Source organism: Oncorhynchus keta, unplaced genomic scaffold, assembly GCF_023373465.1.
Source record: "Oncorhynchus keta strain PuntledgeMale-10-30-2019 unplaced genomic scaffold, Oket_V2 Un_scaffold_8588_pilon_pilon, whole genome shotgun sequence".
Taxonomy (NCBI): domain Eukaryota; kingdom Metazoa; phylum Chordata; class Actinopteri; order Salmoniformes; family Salmonidae; genus Oncorhynchus; species Oncorhynchus keta.
The window spans coordinates 171,516-198,649 of NW_026291009.1; the positions used below are offsets into that span (position 1 = coordinate 171,516).

General features: G+C 48.6%; 1 protein-coding gene and 3 long non-coding RNA genes across 8 annotated transcripts in view; 3 read left to right on the forward strand and 1 right to left on the reverse strand.

Moving 5' to 3' along the window:
- Positions 1-7,042: 7,042 nt before the first annotated feature.
- LOC127929603 (uncharacterized) lies at positions 7,043-8,399 on the forward strand. The gene is made up of 3 exons (XR_008135410.1): positions 7,043-7,298; positions 7,360-7,502; positions 7,564-8,399. It is a non-coding gene; the product is annotated as an uncharacterized LOC127929603 (long non-coding RNA).
- Positions 8,400-11,077: 2,678 nt separating this feature from the next.
- LOC127929600 (uncharacterized) lies at positions 11,078-11,966 on the forward strand. Of its 4 annotated transcripts, none has more exons than XR_008135354.1 (4): positions 11,078-11,220; positions 11,332-11,440; positions 11,589-11,752; positions 11,947-11,966. It is a non-coding gene; the product is annotated as an uncharacterized LOC127929600 (long non-coding RNA). The 4 variants fall into 4 exon arrangements; XR_008135353.1 differs by having other exon boundaries at positions 11,132-11,275; XR_008135356.1 differs by lacking the exon at positions 11,332-11,440 and having other exon boundaries at positions 11,164-11,330.
- A 117-nt stretch (positions 11,967-12,083) lies between these two features.
- ttc17 (tetratricopeptide repeat domain 17) overlaps positions 12,084-27,134 on the reverse strand; it is a 30,082-nt gene continuing 15,031 nt past the window's right edge. Inside the window, exons 15-24 of the mRNA XM_052517586.1 lie at positions 22,949-23,135; positions 21,837-21,986; positions 21,356-21,603; positions 20,711-20,867; positions 20,321-20,441; positions 17,254-17,413; positions 15,526-15,609; positions 15,270-15,389; positions 14,978-15,121; positions 12,084-12,515 (exon numbers count right to left, since the gene is read on the reverse strand). Coding sequence (XP_052373546.1) covers positions 12,384-12,515; positions 14,978-15,121; positions 15,270-15,389; positions 15,526-15,609; positions 17,254-17,413; positions 20,321-20,441; positions 20,711-20,867; positions 21,356-21,603; positions 21,837-21,986; positions 22,949-23,135 — 1,503 coding nt within the window. The 3' untranslated portion in view covers positions 12,084-12,383. The remainder of the gene's footprint in view (positions 12,516-14,977; positions 15,122-15,269; positions 15,390-15,525; positions 15,610-17,253; positions 17,414-20,320; positions 20,442-20,710; positions 20,868-21,355; positions 21,604-21,836; positions 21,987-22,948; positions 23,136-27,134) is intronic.
- On the forward strand, positions 18,714-20,138 carry LOC127929607 (uncharacterized). Of its 2 annotated transcripts, none has more exons than XR_008135417.1 (3): positions 18,714-19,133; positions 19,525-19,673; positions 20,078-20,138. It is a non-coding gene; the product is annotated as an uncharacterized LOC127929607 (long non-coding RNA). The 2 variants fall into 2 exon arrangements; XR_008135418.1 differs by lacking the exon at positions 20,078-20,138 and adding an exon at positions 19,804-19,852.

Consider the following 27,134-nt stretch of genomic DNA (forward strand, 5'->3'; position numbering starts at 1 on the left):
GTGGTATGGGCATTCTACAGCCTACTGTGGTATGGGCATTCTACAGCCTACTGTGGTATGGGCATTCTACAGCCTACTGCATTCTACAGTATGGGTATTCTACAGCCTACTGTGGTATGGGTATTCTACAGCCTACTGTGGTATGGGCATTCTACAGCCTACTGTGGTATGGACATTCTACAGCCTACTGTGGTATGGGCATTCTACAGCCTACTGTGGTATGGGCATTCTACAGCCTACTGTGGTATGGGCATTCTACAGCCTACTGTGGTATGGGCATTCTACAGCCTACTGTGGTATGGACATTCTACAGCCTACTGTGGTATGGGCATTCTACAGCCTACTGTGGTATGGGCATTCTACAGCCTACTGTGGTATGGGTATTCTACAGCCTACTGTGGTATGGGTATTCTACAGCCTACTGTGGTATGGGCATTCTACAGCCTACTGTGGTATGGACATTCTACAGCCTACTGTGGTATGGGCATTCTACAGCCTACTGTGGTATGGGCATTCTACAGCCTACTGTGGTATGGGCATTCTACAGCCTACTGTGGTATGGGCATTCTACAGCCTACTGTGGTATGGGCATTCTACAGCCTACTGTGGTATGGGCATTCTACAGCCTACTGTGGTATGGGCATTCTACAGCCTACTGTGGTATGGGCATTCTACAGCCTACTGTGGTATGGACCTTCTACAGCCTACTGTGGTATGGACATTCTACAGCCTACTGTGGTATGGGCATTCTACAGTCTACTGTGGTATGGACATTCTACAGCCTACTGTGGTATGGGCATTCTACAGCCTACTGTGGTATGGGCATTCTACAGCCTACTGTTGTATGGGCATTCTACAGTCTACTGTGGTATGGGCATTCTACAGCCTACTGTGGTATGGGCATTCTACAGTCTACTGTGGTATGGACCTTCTATAGCCTACTGTGTTGTTTTGTTGTTGCTTGTGCATGGATGATGGCTTGCGGAGTTCATGGAACAACTGCCACCACGTAAAGGCCTACCTGACCTTTCCACATCTGAGGGCTACATGACGTCCGTATGAAGACCTGGGGTCGATTTGGAATTAACATATTGCATATATGCAGTGCAATATATATGTTGGGTTAATATTGATTTTGTGCTGTAATGTCCAACATCCGGTAATGTCCCAGCTGCAACTTACATTTAAGGTTTGGTAAGGTCGTAGGTCAGATTTATATGCATATATGTGGAATTGTAAGAGAAACGAAATGCAGGCGTGAAAGCAATAGTTCTGATCAGAGAGGGTCTATACCTTGGTGCCACTGCCTTTCTCTAATGATAAGGTGCACTATTTGGCTGTTTAGCATCTAGAAACAATGTTGACTCTTGTAGAGGTCGAGAGATATACATGTAATGTATAAAACTGAATGATCAGAGAGGTTCTAGAATGTTGATTATACATTTCTATGTCAATGTTGATCGCTATATCTAAACGGTATATGGCTTTGTCTTGTTGCTGTCTAAGGCTGCCTTTACACAGGGTTATACCAATTATTGTCAAAAAAGCTGATTTGATTGGTCAAAATACCAATTAGTGGAAAAATATAATTGGGCTGCCTGTGTAAATACAGCCAATAGTTCCGTGTACAGCAGGCATTGTCCATGGTTCTGAAAATCATTCGTGTACAGCAGGCACTATCCTTGGTTCTGAAACAACTTTGTGTACAGCATGCGCTATCCATGGTTCTGAACCCTCTTGGTGTATAACGGGCGCTGCCCATGGTTCTGAAACTCCTTCCTGTGCAACAGGAACTGTCTGTTTCTGAACTGCTTCCCATGCAATAGGACTGAGTAAATCCGGGCCTCGTGGACCACATAATGCATGTTTTTCATCCTTCATCTAACTGATGTAGACCTGGGATACCACGTGATTCCACGGTCAATCAATGCCATCAATCAGTCAATATAGGTGGAAGAAGGACCACACCAGCAGCACCGTGGACCTCAACATTTGACTTCATAGGTAAAACGTACAAAACTGTAAGGATAACCTAGGACAACACACCATACAAAATGTCTCTGTGCTGTTGACACATGAAAAAGACATCGAAAAAATAATCATTCAACACTATCCCCTATTCTCCAGATCTGCTATTACCGCACGTGACAGTTTAAATGTAGAAATGTCTTCGCTTATTGTCCATTGGGCATAGCGAATGTGTAGATAGTTACAGGCCAAAATGCCTCGTTTAAAGCATACAATACAACATGCCCATAAAACTAAAATACAGGCTACACACAGCTACGTGTGACGTCGTGACTGAGAAGGGCGGCAACTGGGCCGAATCATATAGAACAAATGAATGATTGAATGGCAATGAGGGGAAGTTGACTAAAAGTGAAAACAGTCAACTTCCATATTATGTGCACAGCAGTTTACTGTTTATTAGATGCAGGTTACCTATGTATTGCTTTTACCCGTATGAAGCCCTGCAGCTATCAGTGAAACGGAGCAGACACTGAAACTGAAAATATAGGAATTCCAGCGTCTTCACAAATAGTCCAGCCTGCACGGTTCTCTGTTTTCTGTGTCCGATACCTTGTCTGTTTGCGTTCACAAAATCACCGTATCCCTCGTATCTCCTCACCGGTACATATCTCCCACACATCAAGGATCATATATTTTTGGAAAAGGCACCAGTAATGTACTAATTTAAACTGTGGTTTGAAGTCTCACAACAGAGAGAACGTCCCACCTTTTAATGGAGAAATCACATACCTTCTCAAATGGCACAACTCTAATTCACTGCGCAACCAGTGGCTCCGTGACTATGGTAAGTTCCTTGTGGGAAGAGTTGATCAAAGGAGGAATGTAGCCTACATTAGCCTATAGCTATATAGACCACCTCGCATCTAGACGAAGACGTTCACTGTGTGTGTGTGCGTGTGTGTTGAGCGGGGTTTTAGGAGGACACACATGAGGCTGTCCGTGTCAGGGTGCGCATTTGTGGTTAAAGATTACGCACCAGACATAAACATGTAAAATATCACTGCTACCCTCTTGGTGTGTTAAAGTTCACAATATATTAATATATTAATATTAATACATTATTTTCATATGCAACCAAATAATGTCGTATTTTTACAATTGAACTATACTTCTTTGCTTTAATTACAACGAATTGAAAGCATGGCTTTATAGGCTCTCATTGATAAAGCTCGGTTCCTGAACACTACAGTCTCAACCCCCAGAATGCCAGTGTGCTACTGACCCGCATTGACGTCATTGCGTCATTAGGTATCCCTTAGAAACACAGAGCTTCAAAAATAGGATCAAATGAATTCAACTTGCGAGAAAGGAGGGCGGGGCGGTTGGAAAGAATACGGGCTGCTGAAAATGCCTGCGTCTCTTGGTCACCACAAAACACAATGCATTGGACCATGTGAATTGTAAAATATTTGGACGTTATTTCCAGGATGAAAATGGTCTGCTACAGGACTGTGACATTAGGCAACATAACGTAGCCCAGGTCTCGCTTTGTCGCTGTCCATGGTTCTCAATCCGCTAAACATGCAATAGAACAGACCAGGACGATAGAACAGACCAGGACGATAGAACAGACCAGGACGATAGAACAGACCAGGACGATGGAACAGACCAGGACGATAGAACAGACCAGGACGATAGAACAGACCAGGACGATAGAACAGACCAGGACGATAGAACAGACCAGGACGATAGAACAGACCAGGACGATAGAACAGACCAGGACGATAGAACAGACCAGGACGATAGAACAGACCAGGACGATAGAACAGACCAGGACGATAGAACAGACCAGGACGATAGAACAGACCAGGACGATAGAACAGACCAGGACGATAGAACAGACCAGGGCGATAGAAGAGACCAGGACGATAGAACAGACCAGGACGATAGAACAGACCAACAGACCAGGGCGATAGAAGAGACCAGGGCGATAGAACAGACCAGGGCGATAGAAGAGACCAGGGCGATAGAACAGACCAGGACGATAGAACAGACCAGGCGATAGAACAGACCAGGGCGATAGAACAGACCAGGGCGATAGAAGAGACCAGGGGACGATAGAAGAGACCAGGACGATAGAACAGACCAGGACGATAGAACAGACCAGGGCGATAGAACAGACCAGGGCGATAGAACAGACCAGGACGATAGAACAGACCAGGACGATAGAACAGACCAGGACGATAGAACAGACCAGGACGATAGAAGAGACCAGGGCGATAGAAGAGACCAGGACGATAGAACAGACCAGGACGATAGAACAGACCAGGGCGATAGAACAGACCAGGACGATAGAACAGACCAGGACGATAGAAGAGACCAGGGCGATAGAAGAGACCAGGACGATAGAACAGACCAGGACGATAGAACAGACCAGGACGATAGAACAGACCAGGGCGATAGAACAGACCAGGGCGATAGAAGAGACCAGGACGATAGAACAGACCAGGGCGATAGAAGAGACCAGGGCGATAGAAGAGACCAGGGCGATAGAACAGACCAGGACGATAGAACAGACCAGGACGATAGAACAGACCAGGACGATAGAACAGACCAGGACGATAGAACAGACCAGGACGATAGAACAGACCAGGACGATAGAACAGACCAGGGCGATAGAACAGACCAGGGAACAGACCAGGGCGATAGAACAGACCAGGGCGATAGAACAGACCAGGACGATAGAACAGACCAGGACGATAGAACAGACCAGGACGATAGAAGAGACCAGGGCGATAGAACAGACCAGGACGATAGAACAGACCAGGACGATAGAACAGACCAGGACGATAGAAGAGACCAGGGCGATAGAACAGACCAGGACGATAGAAGAGACCAGGACGATAGAAGAGACCAGGGCGATAGAACAGACCAGGGCGATAGAACAGACCAGGGCGATAGAAGAGACCAGGACGATAGAAGAGACCAGGACGATAGAACAGACCAGGACGATAGAAGAGACCAGGGCGATAGAACAGACCAGGACGATAGAACAGACCAGGACGATAGAAGAGACCAGGGCGATAGAACAGACCAGGACGATAGAACAGACCAGGACGATAGAACAGACCAGGACGATAGAACAGACCAGGACGATAGAACAGACCAGGACGATAGAAGAGACCAGGGCGATAGAAGAGACCAGGGCGATAGAAGAGACCAGGACGATAGAAATAGAAGACCAGGAGCAGACGATAGAACAGACCAGGGCGATAGAACAGACCAGGACGATAGAACAGACCAGGACGATAGAACAGACCAGGACGATAGAACAGACCAGGACGATAGAACAGACCAGGGCGATAGAAGAGACCAGGGCGATAGAACAGACCAGGACGATAGAACAGACCAGGACGATAGAACAGACCAGGACGATAGAACAGACCAGGACGATAGAAGAGACCAGGGCGATAGAACAGACCAGGACGATAGAACAGACCAGGACGATAGAACAGACCAGGACGATAGAACAGACCAGGACGATAGAAGAGACCAGGGCGATAGAACAGGTAATTCCTCTCATTTACTGATACCCAATTCAATTTCTCCATGGGCCTATTCATTTTATACGCCAGATTTCAAAGTATACATTGACCTGATAAGGATGTCAGAAGAGCACAAATTAACCATCCATCTGAATGAACCTATGAGATGCTGTTGCTAAGTGGTGCCTCCTATATATCAGATACTGCTGTGCTCTTATCTAAATAGATATATAGACACCACAGTAACTTATCATATACTGCTGTGCTCTTATCTAAATAGATATATAGACACCACAGTAACTTATCATATACTGCTGTGCTCTTATCTAAATAGATATATATACACCACAGGTACAGTAACTTATCATATACAGCTGTGCTCTTATCTAAATAGATATATAGACACCACAGGTTACCTACCAGATCCTCTGTGAATCCAAGTAGTCTATAGACATTTTAAAGGGAAAAGGGGATGCCTACTCAGTTGTCCAGCTGAATGTATTTAACTGAAATGTGTCTTCCGTATTTTACCCAACCCCTCTGAATCAGAGAGGTGCGGGGGCTGCCTTAATTGATGTCTTCAGTGCCCTGCCTTGCTCAGGGGCAGAACAGATTTTTAGCTGGTCAGCTAGGGGATTCGATCCAGCAACCTTCCGGTTACTGGCCCAACACTCAAACCACTAGGCTGCCTAACCTCTGCTAATCGTGTTCAAATGTCCCGAGATGTTTTTTTGCGGTTTCTATTTGTAGGCTCAGTCTATTTGTATACTTACTTTTTCAACAAGGACTATAAACAAAGTTATATAATCTGATGTCTTACACACCAAAACACAGTGAGCCAATACATTCTCAGCTGAGCCATAGGCCTGCCTGCCTGCTACCCCTCCCATTGGCTGATCTCACTCTTACAGCCTCAATGGGTGCAGAGCGTCACACAGCTCCATTCAAAGCAGTGTGTGTGTGTGTGTGTGTGTGTGTGTGTGTGTGTGTGAGTTAGTGTGTGTGCTGGTCATTCACATCACATGTCTATTACATAACTGAGCACCCAGTCCTCCTCTCATCCCCCTGACAAATTCACACGCTTTGTTGCACACAAGTTATTTATACACTGTACCCAAGACGTGTGGGTTCAGAAATACCACCCGAGTTAAATATGAACTGAGAAACATTCTAAAAGGGGTCGGTGCTGAGGACAATAATAGACTAAAACAACCATTAGCGATGATGTTGCTCTCCAAGGTGCTGTGCAATATGAATTCTCCAGTGTTTACTTTATATTTATAGCAGTCTGTGCATGTGTGCCTCTCTGCAACTGACATGTTCCCTCACAGGCTGCTAAAAATAGCAGACTGCACTGTGCTTGCACTATTTCCAGCACTTGCAGACAAAACACATGGTCTCTGCAGAATTGCGGCTCTGGCTACGGGCAAGTCCTAGTACATTTTACATTTACATTTAAGTCATTTAGCAGACGCTCTTATCCAGAGCGACTTACAAATTGATATGTAGACTAACGGGTCATTGATAATGACTGAACAGTATATGAGTGTGTTAGTCCTAGCCCATGTAGACTAACGGGTCATTGATAATGACTGAACAGTATATGAGTGTGTTAGTCCTAGCCCATGTAGACTAACGGGTTATTGATAATGACTGAACAGTATATGAGTGGGTTAACGACACCTCTGAGTGTGTTAGTCCTAGCCCATGTAGACTAACGGGTCATTGATAATGACTGAACAGTATATGAGTGTGTTAGTCCTAGCCCATGTAGACTAACGGGTCATTGATAATGACTGAACAGTATATGAGTGTGTTAGTCCTAGCCCATGTAGACTAACAGGTCATTGATAATGACTGAACAGTATATGAGTGTGTTAGTCCTAGCCCATGTAGATTAACAGGTCATTGATAATGACTGAACAGTATATGAGTGGGTTAACGATGCTTCGGAGTGTGTTAGTCCTAGCCCATGTAGACTAACAGGTCATTGATAATGACTGAACAGTATATGAGTGTGTTAGTCCTAGCCCATGTAGACTAACAGGTCATTGATAATGACTGAACAGTATATGAGTGGGTTAACGATGCCTCTGAGTGTGTTAGTTCCCAACCTGATATAGTTCCACCATCTTCTACCCTTGATTTGGCAGTGCCTTCTGGATTGCCAGGTAGCCTAGTGGGGCAGCAGGTAGCCTAGTGGTTAGAGTGTTGGACGAGTAACCGAAAGGTTACAAGATTGAATCCCCGAGCTGATAAGGTAAATATGTGTCATTCTGACCCTAAACAAGGCAGTTAACCCACTGTTCCTAGGCAGTCATTGAAAATAAGATGTTGCCTGGTTAAATAAAGCCATATCATTTTCCTCAGGCCAAAAGCAAGGTGAAATTCTGCCATTCATTTGGAATATGATCACAGAGCCACAAGGGGTGCATTTTAAAAAGGGCAATTCTAGGAATATCACAAAACCAGAAGTGTAGTGTTACACATGCCTTCATCCACTCAGGACCCTAACTGAACTATGCTTTAAAACACAGCAACTCAATGTTTTTTTTATTGGGAGCAGTGGGTTAGGGGAGGGCCTAGGGCTGTGCTGTCAATCAGAGGAGTTGCAAAGACCTCTCCGTCCACCATTTACAGAACTATTTCTCCCCACCACACGGCTGCCTCGGGATGGGTTTCAGTCTCCCCACCACAAGGCTGCCTCGGGATGGGTTTCAGTCTCCCCACCACACGGCTGCCTCGGGATGGGTTTCAGTCTCCCCACCACACGGCTGCCTCGGGATGGGTTTCAGTCTCCCCACCACACGGCTGCCTCGGGATGGGTTTCAGTCTCCCCACCACACGGCTGCCTCGGGCATGGGTTTCAGTCTCCCCACCACACGGCTGCAGTCTCGGGATCGGGATGGGTTTCAGTCTTCAGTCTCCCCACCACACGGCTGCCTCGGGCATGGGTTTCAGTCTCCCCCCCACACGGCTGCCTCGGGCATGGGTTTCAGTCTCCCCCCACACGGCTGCCTCGGGCATGGGTGGGTTTCAGTCTCCCCCCACCACACGGCTGCCTCGGGAATGGGTTTCAGTCTCCCCACCACACGGCTGCCTCGGGCATGGGTTTCAGTCTCCCACCACACGGCTGCCTCGGGCATGGGTTTCAGTCTCCCCACCACACGGCTGCCTCGGGCATGGGTTTCAGTCTCCCCACCACACGGCTGCCTCGGGCATGGGTTTCAGTCTCCCCACCACACGGCTGCCTCGGGCATGGGTTTCAGTCTCCCCACCACACGGCTGCCTCGGGCATGGGTTTCAGTCTCCCCACCACACGGCTGCCTCGGGCATGGGTTTCAGTCTCCCCACCACACGGCTGCCTCGGGCATGGGTTTCAGTCTCCCCACCACACGGCTGCCTCTGGCATGGGTTTCAGTCTCCCCACCACACGGCTGCCTCGGGCATGGGTTTCAGTCTCCCCACCACACGGCTGCCTCGGGCATGGGTTTCAGTCTCCCCACCACACGGCTGCCTCGGGCATGGGTTTCAGTCACATGGATTTCAGTCACACCACTACCTCTGTTTAAATGCACTCTGAAGTAGACCCCAGAAAACTGAATCCAAAACCCACCTCCATTCAACTTAAGTTTCAAGGCATCAAAACATTTTGCTTTTTATTTCCCAGAGGTCTGAAGTTCGTAAGACAATGGATACATTCAAACGATGAGCCGATCAACTTCTATGTCCCACTGCCTTAATACTGTACACAACAGTTCAATTTACAGTTTGAAAAAGTTCTTGACCCTGACAAATAATTTCTATAAATAAAAGAGCAAACGTAAACATTAGTTAACTTGTGGTTGTTGTTGCTATGCCTTAACGTTCCTTTCAGAAAAATACATCTTCATTTATTCATTGTAGGTCCCCACATAAATAGGAATGATTTTAAAAAACAAGGGCAAAACAAGACAATTGATATTCATTTTTTGAAGCAGCCATAATTGTAAAAAGGTTTTGAGATCCATGACCCGGCAAACCTGCGTTTAGTTAGCAAGTTACAAACCAGCAGCCATTTCTGTCTCTTTACCAAACCTTTCCTTAATCATAAGAAATGACTGTGTGATGACAACTGTTCTTCCAATTAAAACCACCAATTAAAATAAATGCACCATCTATGGGATTATATCTGTCTGGTAAATCAACTACTGCATTGTCCTTCTTGATCGATTCCTAACCAAATAACCTCTTCCCTTCGGTGTGCTTCACCACCCCCAGAACAACTAAACGACTCTCAGCCCTTAAACAAAAGACGAATCGTAGGGGCCCCACTTACAACACATTTCCTTCCTTCAATACTGTGACTGAATTGGGCAGGTTTCCAGTTACATCATGTAGTTTCTTCAGTGAACACCTTGAGGAATGAAGGACAGAGGGAAGGATGTGTATGAATTCATGAAATAAAACAATGTCCTGTCTGTACTTCCTAGTCCAACTCCACTGAAGACAGAACAAAGAACAGCAGCCTTCTGGCTCTTTATACTGTAGTCTACGGGAGAGGGTGGCTGAGTGATGGGACTCTATATACTGTAGTCTATGGGACAGGGTGGCTGAGTGATGGGACTCTATATACTGTAGTCTATGGGACAGGGTGGCTGAGTGATGGGACTCTATATACTGTAGTCTACGGGACAGGGTGGCTGAGTGATGGGACTCTATATACTGTAGTCTATGGGACAGGGTGGCTGAGTGATGGGACTCTATATACTGTAGTCTATGGGACAGGGAGGCTGAGTGATGGGACTCTATATACTGTAGTCTATGGGACAGGGATGGCTGAGTGATGGGACTCTATATACTGTAGTCTACGGGACAGGGTGGCTGAGTGATGGGACTCTATATACTGTAGTCTATGGGACAGGGAGGCTGAGTGATGGGACTCTATATACTGTAGTCTATGGGACAGGGAGGCTGAGTGATGGGAGGCTCTATATACTGTAGTCTATGGGACAGGGTAGCTGAGTGATGGGACTCTATATAGTGTAGTCTATGGGACAGGGAGGCTGAATGATGAGACTATACTGGGCTCTTTATACTGTAGTCTATGGGACAGGGTAGCTGACTGATGGGACTCTATATACTGTAGTCTATGGGACAGGGACTATATACTGTATACGGGACAGGGAGGCTGAGTGCTGGGCTCTTTATACTGTAGTCTATGGGACAGGGAGGCTGAGTGATGGGACTATGCTGGGCTCTTTATACTGTAGTCTATGGGACAGGGAGGCTGATACTGATATGGGACAGACTCTGGGCTCTTTATACTGTAGTCTATGGGACAGGGAGGCTGAATGATGATGGGCTCTTTATACTGTAGTCTATGGGACAGGGAGGCTGGCTCTTTAATGATGAGACTATGCTGGGCTCTTTATACTGTAGTCTATGGGACAGGGAGGCTGAATGATGAGACTATGCTGGGCTCTTTATACTGTAGTCTATGGGACAGGGAGGCTGAATGATGAGACTCTATGCTGGGCTCTTTATACTGTAGTCTATGGGACAGGGAGGCTGAATGATGAGATGAGACTATGCTGGGCTCTTTATACTGTAGTCTATGGGACAGGGAGGCTGAATGATGAGACTCTATGCTGGGCTCTTTATACTGTAGTCTATGGGACAGGGAGGCTGAATGATGAGACTATGCTGGGCTCTTTATACTGTAGTCTATGGGACAGGGAGGCTGAATGATGAGACTATGCTGGGCTCTTTATACTGTAGTCTATGGGACAGGGAGGCTGAATGATGAGACTATGCTGGGCTCTTTATACTGTAGTCTATGGGACAGGGAGGCTGAATGATGAGACTATGCTGGGCTCTTTATACTGTAGTCTATGGGACAGGGAGGCTGAATGATGAGACTATGCTGGGCTCTTTATACTGTAGTCTATGGGACTCTATATACTGAGTCTATGGGACAGGGTAGCTGAGTGATGGGACTCTATATAGTGTAGTCTATGGGACAGGGAGGCTGAATGATGAGACTATACTGGGCTCTTTATACTGTAGTCTATGGGACTCTATATACTGTAGTCTATGGGACAGGGAGGCTGAATGATGAGACTATGCTGGGCTCTTTATACTGTAGTCTATGGGACAGGGAGGCTGAATGATGAGACTATGCTGGGCTCTTTATACTGTAGTCTATGGGACAGGGAGGCTGAATGATGAGACTATGCTGGGCTCTTTATACTGTAGTCTTGGGACAGGGAGGCTGAATGATGAGACTGCTAGTCTATACTGTAGTCTATGGGACAGGGAGGCTGAATGATGAGAATGCTGGGCTCTTTATACTAGTCTATGGGACAGGGAGGCTGAATGGGACAGGAGGTCTATGGGACTGAATGATGAGACTATGCTGGGGTTTTACTGTAGTCTATGGGACCTTGAGGCTCTTTATACTGTAGTCAGGGAGGCTGAATGGTTGGTTTTATACTGTAGTCTATGGGACAGGGAGGCTGATGAGAGGTGGGCTCTTTATACTGTAGTCTATGGGACAGGGAGCTGAATGATGGAAGTGGAGGTTTTACCCCCTACGACCAGAGTCTGAGGTCACAGCGAATGGAAGTGGTTGGTTTTACCCCCTACGACCAGAGTCTGAGGTCACAGCGAATGGAAGTGGTTGGTTTTACCCCCTACGAACAGTCTGAGGTCACAGTGAATGGAACCCCTGAATTCCTTTAGACATAAATTATATGGCAAAGACTTAAAACAAACGTTTAAAAAAAAAAAAAATCAACAAGCGATTTCTTGCGAGTAACTACTGTAAGTTATGTTTTTGTATGTGTGTATGGTGTGTGTGCCGAGGGCTTCTCCTGTGGAGTCGTCTCAGGGTAGACGGCGGTCCTTCTTGGTTAGCAGGTAACACTGGATGGTTCTCAGGCGGTCCTTGGCAGGGGCAAACTCTGGCTGCAGCTCCAGAGTGGACTCATACCAGCGCATGGCTTTCTCAAACTCCTCCTGGAGAGACACACACACCAGTGAACAAGGAGTAATAAATACAACTGATCAGTATTTACACAAATTACCACAATTCATACTCATGTCATCATTTGACACAGCAGCATTAGCAGCAGCATTAGCATTCTTCAACACACACCCCTGACACGCAACCTGCATAAGATTTCATACACACACACACTCTTACCAATACCAGCATAAATAACCTGCTTCACAACCACTGACACTTGAAGGGAATTAAGCACCTAAACCAGACGGCAGACCCTGAACCAGACGGCAGACCCTGAACCAGACGGCAGACCCTGAACCAGACGGCAGACCCTGAACCAGACGGCAGACCCTGAACCAGACGGCAGACCCTGAACCAGACGGCAGACCCTGAACCAGACGGCAGACCCTGAACCAGACGGCAGACCCTGAACCCGACGGCAGACCCTGAACCAGACGGCAGACCCTGAACCAGACGACAGACAATGAACCCAGACCCTGGCGGCAGACCCTGAACGGCAGACCCTGACCCGGCAGAACCAGACGGCAGACCCTGAACCAGGCGGCAGACCCTGAAACGGCCACCCTGAACCAGACGGCAGACCCTGAACCCGACGGCAGACCCTGAACCCAGGACGGCAGACCCTGAACCGACGGCAGACCCTGAACCAGACGGCAGACCCTGAACCCGACGGCAGACCCTGAACCAGACGGCAGACCCTGAACCAGACGGCAGACCAGGCGGCAGACCCTGAACCCGACGGCAGACCCTGAACCCGACGGCAGACCCTGAACCAGACGACAGACAATGAACCAGACGGCAGACAATGAACCAGACGACAGACAATGAACCAGACGACAGACAATGAACCAGACGACAGACAATGAACCAGACGACAGACAATGAACCAGACGACAGACAATGAACCAGACGACAGACAATGAACCAGACGACAGACAATGAACCAGACGACAGACAATGAACCAGACGACAGACAATGAACCAGACGGCAGACAATGAACCAGACGACAGACCCAGACAGACCCTGAACCAGACGGCAGACCCTGAACCAGACGGCAGACCCTGAACCAGACGGCAGACCCTGAACCCAGGCGGCAGACCCTGAACCAGACCCTGAACCAGGCGGCAGACCCTGAACCAGGACGGCAGACCCTGAACCAGGCGGCAGACCCTGAACCAGACGGCAGACCCTGAACCCAGACGGCAGACCCTGAACCAGACGGCAGACCCTGAACCCGACGGCAGACCCTGAACCCGGCGGCAGACCCTGAACCAGACCGGCAGACCCTGAACCAGACGGCAGACCCTGAAACCAGACGGCAGACAATGAACCAGACGGCAGACCCTGAACCAGACGGCAGACCCAACGGCAGACCCTGAACCAGACGGCAGACGGCAGACCCTGAACCAGGCAGACCCTGAACCCGACGGCAGACCCTGAACCAGACGGCAGACCCAGACGGCAGACCCTGAACCCAGACGGCAGACCCTGGCAGACCCTGAACCAGACGGCAGACCCTGAACCAGACGGCAGACCCTGAACCAGACGGCAGACAATGAACCAGACGGCAGACCCTGAACCAGACGGCAGACCATGAACCCGACGGCAGACCCTGAAGACGGCAGAGACAGACCCTGAACCAGACGGCAGACCCTGAAACGGCAGACCCTGAACCAGACGGCAGACCCTGAACCAGACGGCAGACAATGAACCAGACGGCAGACCCTGAACCCGGCGGCAGACCCTGAACCAGACAGACCCAATGAACCAGGCGGCAGACCCTGAACCAGACGGCAGACCCTGAACCCGGCAGACCATGAACCCAGACGGCAGACCTGAACCAGACGGCAGACAATGAACCAGACGGCAGACCCTGAACCAGACGGCAGACCCTGAACCAGACCCGAACCAGACAGACCCTGAACCAGACCCGACGGCAGACCCTGAACCAGACGGCAGACCCTGAACCAGGCGGCAGACCCTGAACCAGACGGCAGACCCTGAAGGCGGCAGACCCTGAACCAGACGGCAGACCCTGAACCAGACGGCAGACCCTGAACCAGACGGCAGAACCAGACGGCAGACGGACGGCAGACCCTGAACCAGACGGCAGACCCTGAACCAGACGGCAGACCCTGAACCAGACGGCAGACCCTGAACCAGACGGCAGACCCTGAACCAACGGCAGACCCTGAACCAGACGGCAGACCCTGAACCAGACGGCAGACCCTGAACCAGACGGCAGACCCTGAACCAGACAATGAACCAACCAGCGGCAGACCAATGAACCAGACAGACCCTGAAACAATGAACCAGACGACAGACCATGAACCAGAGACCAATGAACCAGACAGACATGAACCACAGAACCAGACGACAGACCCTGAACCAGGCGACTCATGGCCAGGCCATGACAACAATGCTGGTCTGTTCCCATGGTGGTGGGCTCACCATGGCGATGTAGACGTTGGCGAGGGTGAAGTGGTTGACAACGAAGTGTGGGGCGATCTCCACAGCCATGCGGGCCACGGTCAGAGCGTCCTCCCACAGCCGCGCGTTCTGGAAGATGTTGGCCAGGCTGATCAGAGGTACATCCTGAGAGGGAGGGCGGGAAGGAGAGAGAGATACTGAATTATCACACAGCCCTAAAGCACAGGGTCATGTTCAGCAGTTCGCAGAAAGATGTTTTGCAAAGGAAAACAAACTTGTGTGTTATTATTGGGCAAGTCTCAGTCCATGTTACCTTCATGTGGTGCGGGGCGTAGTGGAGGGCTTGGCGTAGGCAGTCGATGGCCCTCTTGCCCTGACCCTTCACCCTCCAGTAGAGAGCAGACATGCTGGACAAGACCCAAGATGTCTGGTTCTGCTCAGGAGAGGAGATACTTTCATTTGTCTGCAGGATTTTATTGATCTTTATACTGCCGGAAGATGCTGTGATTTGGGTGATACAGGGTTGTAGAATAGCCCGAAGGGCAGCTGCCACCTCCACAAACACCTACCTTCTCCAAGACCTTGGCGATGCGCGTGCCCACCTGCTCAAAGGACTGAGGGGAGAACTTATCTTTGCCCAGATTCTGTAGAACCTGAATGACAAACGGAAATCCGGTTGAGGATCATGGCAGAACAGTGAAATGATAAAGACTGGTGAGATGTGAGAGACTGTCCCCTACCTCTCAGAGTAGACTCTCTCTGCCCCCTCCCTCTCAGAGTAGACTCTCTCTGCCCCCTCCCTCTCAGAGTAGACTCTCTCTGCCCCCTCCCTCTCAGAGTAGACTCTCTCTGCCCCCTCCCTCTCAGAGTAGACTCTCTCTGCCCCCTCCCTCTCTTGAGTAGACTCTCTCTGCCCCCTCCCTCTCTTGAGTAGACTCTCTCTGCCCCCTCCCTCTCTTGAGTAGACTCTCTCTGCCCCCTCCCTCTCTTGAGTAGACTCTCTCTGTCCCCTACCTCTCTTGAGTAGACTCTCTCTGTCCCCTACCTCTCTGAGTAGACTCTCTCTGTCCCCTACCTCTCTTGAGTAGACTCTCTCTGCCCCCTACCTCTCTGAGTTGACTCTCTCTGCCCCCTACCTCTACGAGTTGACTCTCTCTGTCCCCTACCTCTACGAGTTGACTCTCTCTGTCCCCTACCTCTACGAGTTGACTCTCTCTGTCCCCTACCTCTACGAGTTGACTCTCTCTGTCCCCTACCTCTACGAGTTGACTCTCTCTGTCCCCTACCTCTACGAGTTGACTCTCTCTGTCCCCTACCTCTACGAGTTGACTCTCTCTGTCCCCTACCTCTACGAGTTGACTCTCTCTGTCCCCTCCCTCTCCGAGTTGATTCTCTCTGTCCCCTCCCTCTCCTCTCTCTGTCCCCTCCCTCTCTGAGTTGACTCTCTCTGTCCCCTCCCTCTCTGAGTTGATTCTCTCTGTCCCCCCCTCTCTGAGTTGATTCTCTCTGTCCCCTCCCTCTCTGAGTTGATTCTCTCTGTCCCCTCCCTCTCTGAGTTGATTCTCTCTGTCCCCTCCCTCTCCGAGTTGATTCTCTCTGTCCCCTACCTCTCTGAGTTGATTCTCTCTGTCCCCTCCCTCTCTGAGTTGACTCTCTCTGTCCCCTCCCTCTCTGAGTTGACTCTCTCTGTCCCCTCCCTCTCTGAGTTGACTCTCTCTGTCCCCTCCCTCTCTGAGTTGACTCTCTCTGTCCCCTCCCTCTCTGAGTTGACTCTCTCTGTCCCCTCCCTCTCTGAGTTGACTCTCTCTGTCCCCTCCCTCTCTGAGTTGACTCGCTCTGTCCCCTACCTCTCTGAGTTGACTCTCTCTGTCCCCTCCCTCTCTGAGTTGATTCTCTCTGTCCCCTCCCTCTCTGAGTTGATTCTCTCTGTCCCCTCCCTCTCTGAGTTGACTCTCTCTGCCCCCTCCCTCTCTGAGTTGACTCTCTCTGTCCCCTCCCTCTCTGAGTTGATTCTCTCTGTCCCCTCCCTCTCTGAGTTGATTCTCTCTGTCCCCTCCCTCTCTGAGTTGATTCTCTCTGTCCCCTCCCTCTCTGAGTTGATTCTCTCTGTCCCCTCCCTCTCTGAGTTGATTCTCTCTGCCCCCTCCCTCTCTGAGTTGATTCTCTCTGTCCCCTCCCTCTCTGAGTTGACTCTCTCTGCCCCCTCCCTCTCTGAGTTGATTCTCTCTGCCCCCTCCCTCTCTGAGTTGACTCTCTCTGTCCCCTGCCTCTCTGAGTTGACTCGCTCTGTCCCCTACCTCTCTGAGTTGACTCTCTCCGGTGTAGTGGATGGCGGCGCGGTTGGCCACGCCAGCCAGGTGGTCCAGGGTGTGCATGCTGGCAGCCAGGTTGGCGTTGCACAATGGCTCCACCGCAGGCTCCTGGAGTGGAGTGGTAAAGTCTATGTGTTCCGTGATGCTGCGGAGGGAGGGGGGGAAACGAGAGAACAGCGGGGGAGGGGGGAAACGAGAGAACAGCGGGGGAAACGAGAGAACAGCGGGGGAAACGAGAGAAGAGGGGGGGAAACGAGAGAACAGCGGGGAAACGAGAGACAGCGGGGGAAACGAGAGAACAGGGGAAACGAGAGAACAGCGGGGAAACGAGAACAGCGGGGAAACGAGAGAACAGCGGGGGAAACGAGAGAACAGCGGGGGAAACGAGAGAACAGCGGGGGAAACGAGAGAACAGCGGGGGAAACGAGAGAACAGCGGGAAACGAGAGAACAGCGGGGGAAACGAGAGAACAGCGGGGGAAACGAGAGAACAGCGGGGGAAACGAGAGAACAGCGGGGGAGGGGAACGAGAGAACAGCGGGGGAAAGAGAGAACAGGGGGAGGGGGAAACGAGAGAACAGGGGGGGGAAACGGAAAACGAGAGAACAGCGGGGGAAACGAGAGAACAGCGGGGGAAACGAGAGAACAGCGGGGGAAACGAGAGAACAGCGGGGGAAACGAGAGAACAGCGGGGGAAACGAGAGAACAAGAGGGGGAAACGAGAGAACAGCGGGGAGGGGGGAAACAGGGGGAAAGAGAACAGCGGGGGAAACGAGAGAACAGCGGGGGAAACGAGAGAACAGCGGGGGAGTGGGGAAACGAGAGAACAGCGGGGGAGTGGGGGAAACGAGAGAACAGCGGGGGAGTGGGAGAAACGAGAGAACAGCGGGGGAGGGGGAAACGAGAGAACAGCGGGGGAGGGGGGGAAACGAGAGAACAGGGGGGAGGGGGGAAACGAGAGAACAGCGGGGAAACGAGAGAACAGGGGGGGAAATAGAATTTTAGACATTTTTCTAATTAAAAAGTGGCTTTGGATGTTAAGAAGATATTTATTTTGCCAAAATGTTGAACTATCTCCTTCCCCAGAGTCAGATGAAGTCATGGTTACCAATGTTATGTGTTCAGTTTGGAGGAAGTTGAAGGTAGTTTTATGCTAGTTGCTACAGTAGACTTCCTGTCACTGGGCTAGTGAGCAATGGCTCCAGACACGACCGTGCTTCATACGCCACAGAGACATACAAGTGGTATCCAAGAGTTCATCTTAACAGTGTAAATATACATTTAAAAAAAGAGTTTAAATCTCCAACTATCCCTTTAAGTCCTAATAAAGTGAATCCCAACTGACTTCAGTGGCAGTCAACATTTGACTAGTTTAATACTTAGTTGAATCAGCTGTCGGTGCAGGGTTGGAACAATGTGGACCGGGAGGTAGATTCCCAGGGGAGGGTTGGAACAATGTGGACCGGGAGGTAGATTCCCCAGGGGAGGGTTGGAACAATGTGGACCGGGAGGTAGATTCCCCAGGGGAGGGTTGGAACAATGTGGACCGGGAGGTAGATTCCCCAGGGGAGGGTTGGAACAATGTGGACCGGGAGGTAGATTCCCCAGGGGAGGGTTGGAACAATGTGGACCGGGAGGTAGATTCCCCAGGGGAGGGTTGGAACAATGTGGACCGGGAGGTAGATTCCCCAGGGGAGGGTTGGAACAATGTGGACCGGGAGGTAGATTCCCCAGGGGAGGGTTGGAACAATGTGGACCGGGAGGTAGATTCCCCAGGGGAGGGTTGGAACAATGTGGACCGGGAGGTAGATTCCCCAGGGGAGGGTTGGAACAATGTGGACCGGGAGGTAGATTCCCCAGGGGAGGGTTGGAACAATGTGGACCGGGAGGCAGATTCCCCATGTGGACCGGGAGGGGTTGGAACAATGTGGACTGGGAGGTAGATTCCCCAGGGGAGGGTTGGAACAATGTGGACTGGGAGGTAGATTCCCCAGGGGAGGGTTGGAACAATGTGGACTGGGAGGCAGATTCCCCAGGGGAGGGTTGGACAATGTGGACCGGGAGGTAGATTCCCCAGGGGAGGGTTGGAACAATGTGGACCGGGAGGTAGATTCCCCAGGGAGGGTTGGAACAATGTGGACTGGGAGGGAGGGGGGTTGGAACAATGTGGACTGGGAGGTTGGAACAATGTGGACCGGGAGATTCCCCAGGGGAGGGTTGGAACAATGTGGACCGGGAGGTAGATTCCCCAGGGGAGGTTGGAACAATGTGGACCGGGAGGTAGATTCCCCAGGGGAGGGTTGGAACAATGTGGACCGGGAGGTAGATTCCCCAGGGGAGGGTTGGAACAATGTGGACCGGGAGGTAGATTCCCCAGGGGAGGGTTGGAACAATGTGGACCGGGAGGTAGATTCCCCAGGGGAGGGTTGGTTGGAACAATGTGGACCGGGAGGTAGATTCCCCAGGGGAGGGTTGGAACAATGTGGACCTGGGAGGTAGATTCCCCAGGGAGGGTTGGAACAATGTGGACCGGGAGGTAGATTCCCCAGGGGAGGGTTGGAACAATGTGGACCGGGAGGTAGATTCAATGTGGACCGGAGGTAGATTCCCCAGGGGAGGGTTGGAACAATGTGGACTGGGAGGTAGATTCCCCAGGGGAGGGTTGGAACAATGTGGACTGGGAGGTAGATTCCCCAGGGGAGGGTTGGAACAATGTGGACTGGGAGGTAGATTCCCCAGGGGAGGGTTGGAACAATGTGGACCGGGAGGCAGATTCCCCAGGGGAGGGTTGGAACAATGTGGACCGGGAGGTAGATTCCCCAGGGGAGGGTTGGAACAATGTGGACCGGGAGGTAGATTCCCCAGGGAAGGGTTGGAACAATGTGGACTGGGAGGTAGATTCCCCAGGGGAGGGTTGGGAAACCACTGTCACACACACACTATATATAGTTATCTATGAGATAACCAGACAGAGTTCAAAGGTTGAATTTACAACACTGTCCTAACCCCTTACACAAGACAGAGAGAGGTCAAAGGGGAAGGTTGGTACTGACTCGATGTTCTTGGCAGACACGGCCAGCCAGGTACTGGCCACGGTGGTGAGGTCTACCCTGCGTGTTCTCTGGCACTCCTCTGGCCCCGGCCAGCCCAGACCGGTATAGTCCCTCCATCGCCCTGCGCGCGCACACACACACACACTTTCTTAATATGGTTCAATGATGATGACTAAGAGAACTGTCTTTATGGGAGAATCTCAAATTGTATTTCCTTGATTCCTCGCATCCTTCTCAGAATCCATTGGATGTTAAAGTCAGAGGTCCTTCCCAACTGGCCTTCTTCTCCAATGGGTTTTGAGGAGGCGGCGAGAGGACACGAGGAGTCAAGTAAATACAATTGAGATTGTCAGTGTGAGTTTGTCTGTGAGCATGCAGGCTGTTAATTACCTGAGGGCCCGGGGGACGGGATGGTGGGGCCGCTGATCTCCAGAACAGAGTGGCCTCCAGGGAGCAGTGTCTCCCCCTGCAGGGTGTCCTCAGCACTGCCCCAGACCTCAGGGCTGTCCGCCTTGGGCTTCCTCACACGCTTCACCTGGAATGTGATCTGTGGAGGACCAGGAACACAGAGAGGTGGGGGGATGTTGGGCTGGGGCCTGGCTACTGTTTGGACAGAACTTTATATACATCATGGTAGTTACTCAGGACAGGACATGTACCACTCAGCCCCCTGTCTGTCTCTATATTACATCATGGTAGTTACTCAGGACAGGACATGTACCACTCAGCCCCCTGTCTGTCTCTATATTACATCATGGTAGTTACTCAGGACAGGACACCTACCCACTCAGCCCCCTGTCTGTCTCTATATTACATCATGGTAGTTACTCAGGACAGGACACCTACCCACTCAGCCCCCTGTCTGTCTCTATATTACATCATGGTAGTTACTCAGGACAGGACACCTACCCACTCAGACCCCTGTCTGTCTCTATATTACATCATGGTAGTTACTCAGGACAGGACACCTACCCACTCAGCCCCCTGTCTGTCTCTATATTACATCATGGTAGTTACTCAGGACAGGACACCTACCCACTCAGCCCCCTCGTCATCCTCACAGTTCCCGAAGCAGGGCCCTCCTCCGCTCCGGCCCGCTCCCATCACCCGGTCGTTCTTCAGCACGCGGATGCCCCTCAGGTCGCCCCGCTTGCCCCCTACGTCCAGAGCCCCCTCGAAGGCCCCCATCAGCTCCTCCTTCAGCTGCCACTCCTCCTCATCCCTCTCTCCTCCTCCGGGCTGTTGGCTTGCTTCTCCAGAGCCGTTACTGTCCAGCACCACCTCTGTTACAAACAGAAAGGCAGGGTCCTGTTCATTAGGTACCAAACAGGAAGACAACGGACAGAAACAGGGAGGGGTTAACATGACATCTGTAGTTTTTCTGTTTCAAAACGTTTTGCTACAGTGCCCTAATGAACAGGACCCAGATGTTTGAGAATCTGAGTGTGCATAACTCCACAAACAGTTCTGTTCATTTGATTTCATACAGTCATAGTCCAAATCACAAGGGTCTTACTCTCAAACAGGAGGGCTTCCTCCACTGTGGAGACAGGCAGAGCCTGGGCAGCCGTGGTGGTGGGGTCCTCCTGCTGCTTCTGTCTACTGCCAGCCTCCCATTCATCTAGATGTAGAGTCACATCCTCCTCACCGACACACAAAGCACCCTCTGTTGACACACACACACACTAAACCCATCAGCACAGACACACTAAACCCATCAGCACGCACACACACTAAAACCATCAGCACACACACACACTAAAACCATCAGCACACACACACACTAAAACCATCAGCACACACACACACTAAACCCATCAGCACACACACACACTAAAACCATCAGCACACACACACTAAAACCATCAGCACACACACACACTAAAACCATCAGCACACACACACACTAAAACCATCAGCACACACACACACTAAAACCATCAGCACACACACACTAAAACCATCAGCACACACACACACTTTCTCCACTACACTGGCCTTCCAACCATGTGCATGACGTTCAAGCAACACATACAGAAACCAGAACAGGACCTCCTAGTGGAGATGGGTCTCTCTTGTAACCCTGCACCTTTTCACCTCTACATAGAAAGTGTGTGTGTGGAGGTTCTAAACATGGTGAGAGGGTTGGCGTCTGATTGGCAAATATAGACTTTTTTAAAAGCAGCAGCAGCTGGACTATTTTTAACAGCTTCAATTATTGAGAGGAACATTTCTCCACTTAAAACACTTTCCTCTTTTCTCCACATTCTAGAGAGAAACACAGAGACACAGAGAAAGTGAGAGACACAGAAAGAGAGAGACAGAAAGAGAGAGAGTGCGAGAGAGCGAAAATCAGAGGGTGGACTGCAGATAGATTCCAGGTCTATCTCCAATACTACAGCTGATCACCTGATTAATATTAAAGCCTTTAGACAAGATAGTCAGACAGAGGTCAAAGTTTGAATTTACAACACTGTCACCCCTTACACAAGACAGACAGAGGTCAAAAGGGGAAGGTTGGTACTGACAATAAAATAAGCCAAGTACCACTTATCCCAGGCCTCCCAAATTAATTTCCACAACAATGGACAATAAAGTATGGCATGAGAGGTGAACCGGGGCACTCACGCGGACATGGTGAGCGCTGCAGGTTGTAGAGGAAGGGGTAGAACTGCAGGCATCGTAGAAGGGGCAGGCTGGCACGGCACTGGGCACAACTGGCAGAGAGAGCCAGGGTCTGGCGGAACAGGTCCAGGGCGCCCGTCACGTTGCCCTGGGCCAGATTCACGCTCACCAGGCTCAGGAGAGTGTGGGGCTGCCAGGGGACCAGAGGAGAGCAGGGAAACAGAGTCATTAGAATGGATATCACTATATAACATCCCATTGGGACCATACTGTGGATATCATTATATAACATCCCATTAGAGAACACTGTGGATGTCATTATATAACATCCCATTGGGACCATACTGTGGATATCATTATATAACATCCCATTAGAGAACACTGTGGATATCATTACATAACATCCCATTAGAGAACACTGTGGATATCATTATACAACATCCCATTAGAGAACACTGTGGACATCATTATACAACATCCCATTAGAGAACACTGTGGACATCATTACATAACATCCCATTAGAGAACACTGTGGACATCATTACATAACATCCCATTAGAGAACACTGTGGACATCATTACATAACATCCCATTAGAGAACACTGTGGACATCATTACATAACATCCCATTAGAGAACACTGTAGACATCATTATAAAACATCCCATTAGAGAACACTGTGGATATCATTACATAACATCCCATTAGAGAACACTGTGGACATCATTACATAACATCCCATTAGAGAACACTGTAGACATCATTATAAAACATCCCATTAGAGAACACTGTGGATATCATTACATAACATCCCATTAGAGAACACTGTGGATGTCATTATATAACATCCCATTGGGACCATACTGTGGATTAGGACCATTCCGTGGATATCCTTACATAACATCCCATTAGAGAACACTGTGGACATCATTACATAACATCCCATTAGAGAACACTGTGGACATCATTACATAACATCCCATTAGAGAACACTGTGGATATCATTACATAACATCCCATTAGAGAACACTGTGGATATCATTACATAACATCCCATTAGAGAACACTGTGGACATCATTACATAACATCCCATTAGAGAACACTGTGGACATCATTACATAACATCCCATTAGAGAACACTGTGGACATCATTACATAACATCCCATTAGAGAACACTGTGGACATCATAACATAACATCCCATTAGAGAACACTGTGGACATCATTACTAACATCCCATTAGAGAACACTGTAGACATCATTATAAAACATCCCATTAGAGAACACTGTGGATATCATTACATAACATCCCATTAGAGAACACTGTGGATATCATTACATAACATCCCATTAGAGAACACTGTGGATATCATTACATAACATCCCATTAGAGAACACTTGTGGATATCATTACATAACATCCCATTAGAGAACACTTGTGGATATCATTACGTAACATACCATTGGGACCATACTGTGGATATCATTACATAACATCCCATTAGAGAACACTGTGGATATCATTACATAACATCCCATTAGAGAACACTGTGGATATCATTACATAACATCCCATTAGAGAACACTGTGGACATCATTACGTAACATCCCATTAGAGAACACTGTGGATATCATTACGTAACATCCCATTAGAGAACACTGTGGATATCATTACATAACATCCCATTAGAGAACACTGTGGATATCATTACATAACATCCCGTTAGAGAACACTGTGGACATCATTACATAACATCCCATTAGAGAACACTGTGGATATCATTACATAACATCCCATTAGAGAACACTGTGGACATCATTACATAACATCCCATTAGAGAACACTGTGGATATCATTACATAACATCCCATTAGAGAACACTTGTGGATATCATTACATAACATCCCATTAGAGAACACTGTGGATATCATTACATAACATCCCATTAGAGAACACTGTGGACATCATTACATAACATCCCATTAGAGAACATAACATCCCATTAGAGAACACTGTGGATATCATTACATAACATCCCATTAGAGAACACTGTGGACATCATTACATAACATCCCATTAGAGAACACTGTGGATATCATTACATAACATCCCATTAGAGAACACTGTGGACATCATTACATAACATCCCATTAGAGAACACAGTGGACATCATTACATAACATCCCATTAGAGAACACTGTGGACATCATTACATAACATCCCATTAGAGAACACAGTGGACATCATTACATAACATCCCATTAGAGAACACTGTGGACATCATTACATAACATCCCATTAGGACCATACTGTGGATATCATTACATAACATCCCATTGGGACACTGTGGACATCATTACATAACATCCCATTAGAGAACACTGTGGACATCATTACATAACATCCCATTAGAGAACACTGTGGATATCATTACATAACATCCCATTAGAGAACACTGTGGACATCATTACATAACATCCCATTAGAGAACACTGTGGATATCATTACATAACATCCCATTAGAGAACACTGTGGACATCATTACATAACATCCCATTAGAGAACACTGTGGATATCATTACATAACATCCCATTAGAGAACACTGTGGATATCATTACATAACATCCCATTAGAGAACACTGTGGACATCATTACATAACATCCCATTAGAGAACACTGTGGATATCATTACATAACATCCCATTAGAGAACACTGTGGATATCATTACATAACATCCCATTAGAGAACACTGTGGACATCATTACATAACATCCCATTAGAGAACACTGTGGACATCATTACATAACATCCCATTAGAGAACACTGTGGACATCATTACATAACATCCCATTAGAGAACACTGTGGATATCATTACATAACATCCCATTAGAGAACACTGTGGACATCATTACATAACATCCCATTAGAGAACACTGTGGATATCATTACATAACATCCCATTAGAGAACACTGTGGATATCATTACGTAACATCCCATTAGAGAACACTGTGGATATCATAACATAACATCCCATTAGAGAACACTGTGGATATCATTACATAACATCCCATTGGGACCATACTGTGGATATCATTACATAACATCCCATTGGGACCATACTGTGGATATCATTATATAACATCCCATTAGAGAACACTGTGGATATCATTACATAACATCCCATTAGAGAACACTGTGGATATCATTATACAACATCCCATTAGAGAACACTGTGGACATCATTACATAACATCCCATTAGAGAACACTGTGGACATCATTACATAACATCCCATTAGAGAACACTGTGGACATCATTACATAACATCCCATTAGAGAACACTGTGGACATCATTACATAACATCCCATTAGAGAACACTGTGGACATCATTACATAACATCCCATTAGAGAACACTGTGGATATCATTACATAACATCCCATTAGAGAACACTGTGGATATCATTACATAACATCCCATTAGAGAACACTGTGGACATCATTACATAACATCCCATTAGAGAACACTGTGGATATCATTACATAACATCCCATTAGAGAACACTGTGGATATCATTACATAACATCCCATTAGAGAACACTGTGGATATCATTACATAACATCCCATTAGAGAACACTGTGGACATCATTACATAACATCCCATTAGAGAACACTGTGGATATCATTACATAACATCCCATTAGAGAACACTGTGGATATCATTACATAACATCCCATTAGAGAACACTGTGGATATCATTACATAACATCCCATTAGAGAACACTGTGGATATCATTACATAACATCCCATTAGAGAACACTGTGGACATCATTACATAACATCCCATTAGAGAACACTGTGGATATCATTACATAACATCCCATTAGAGAACACTGGACAACTCCTAAAGGTGCTGTATGACACTTTAAAACTGGTTTAATTGAACCTTTATTTAACTAGGCAAGTCAAATAAGAACAAATTCTTATTTACAATGGCGGCCTACCACGGCCAAACCCGGACGACGCTGGGCCAATTGTGCGCCACCCTATGGGACTCCCAATCACGGCCGGATGTGATACAGCCTGTATTCGAACCAGGGACTGTAGTGACGCCTTTTGCGCCGAGAAGCAGTCCCTTAGACCGCTGCGCCACTCGGGATATATGTCATGCAAGAACAGG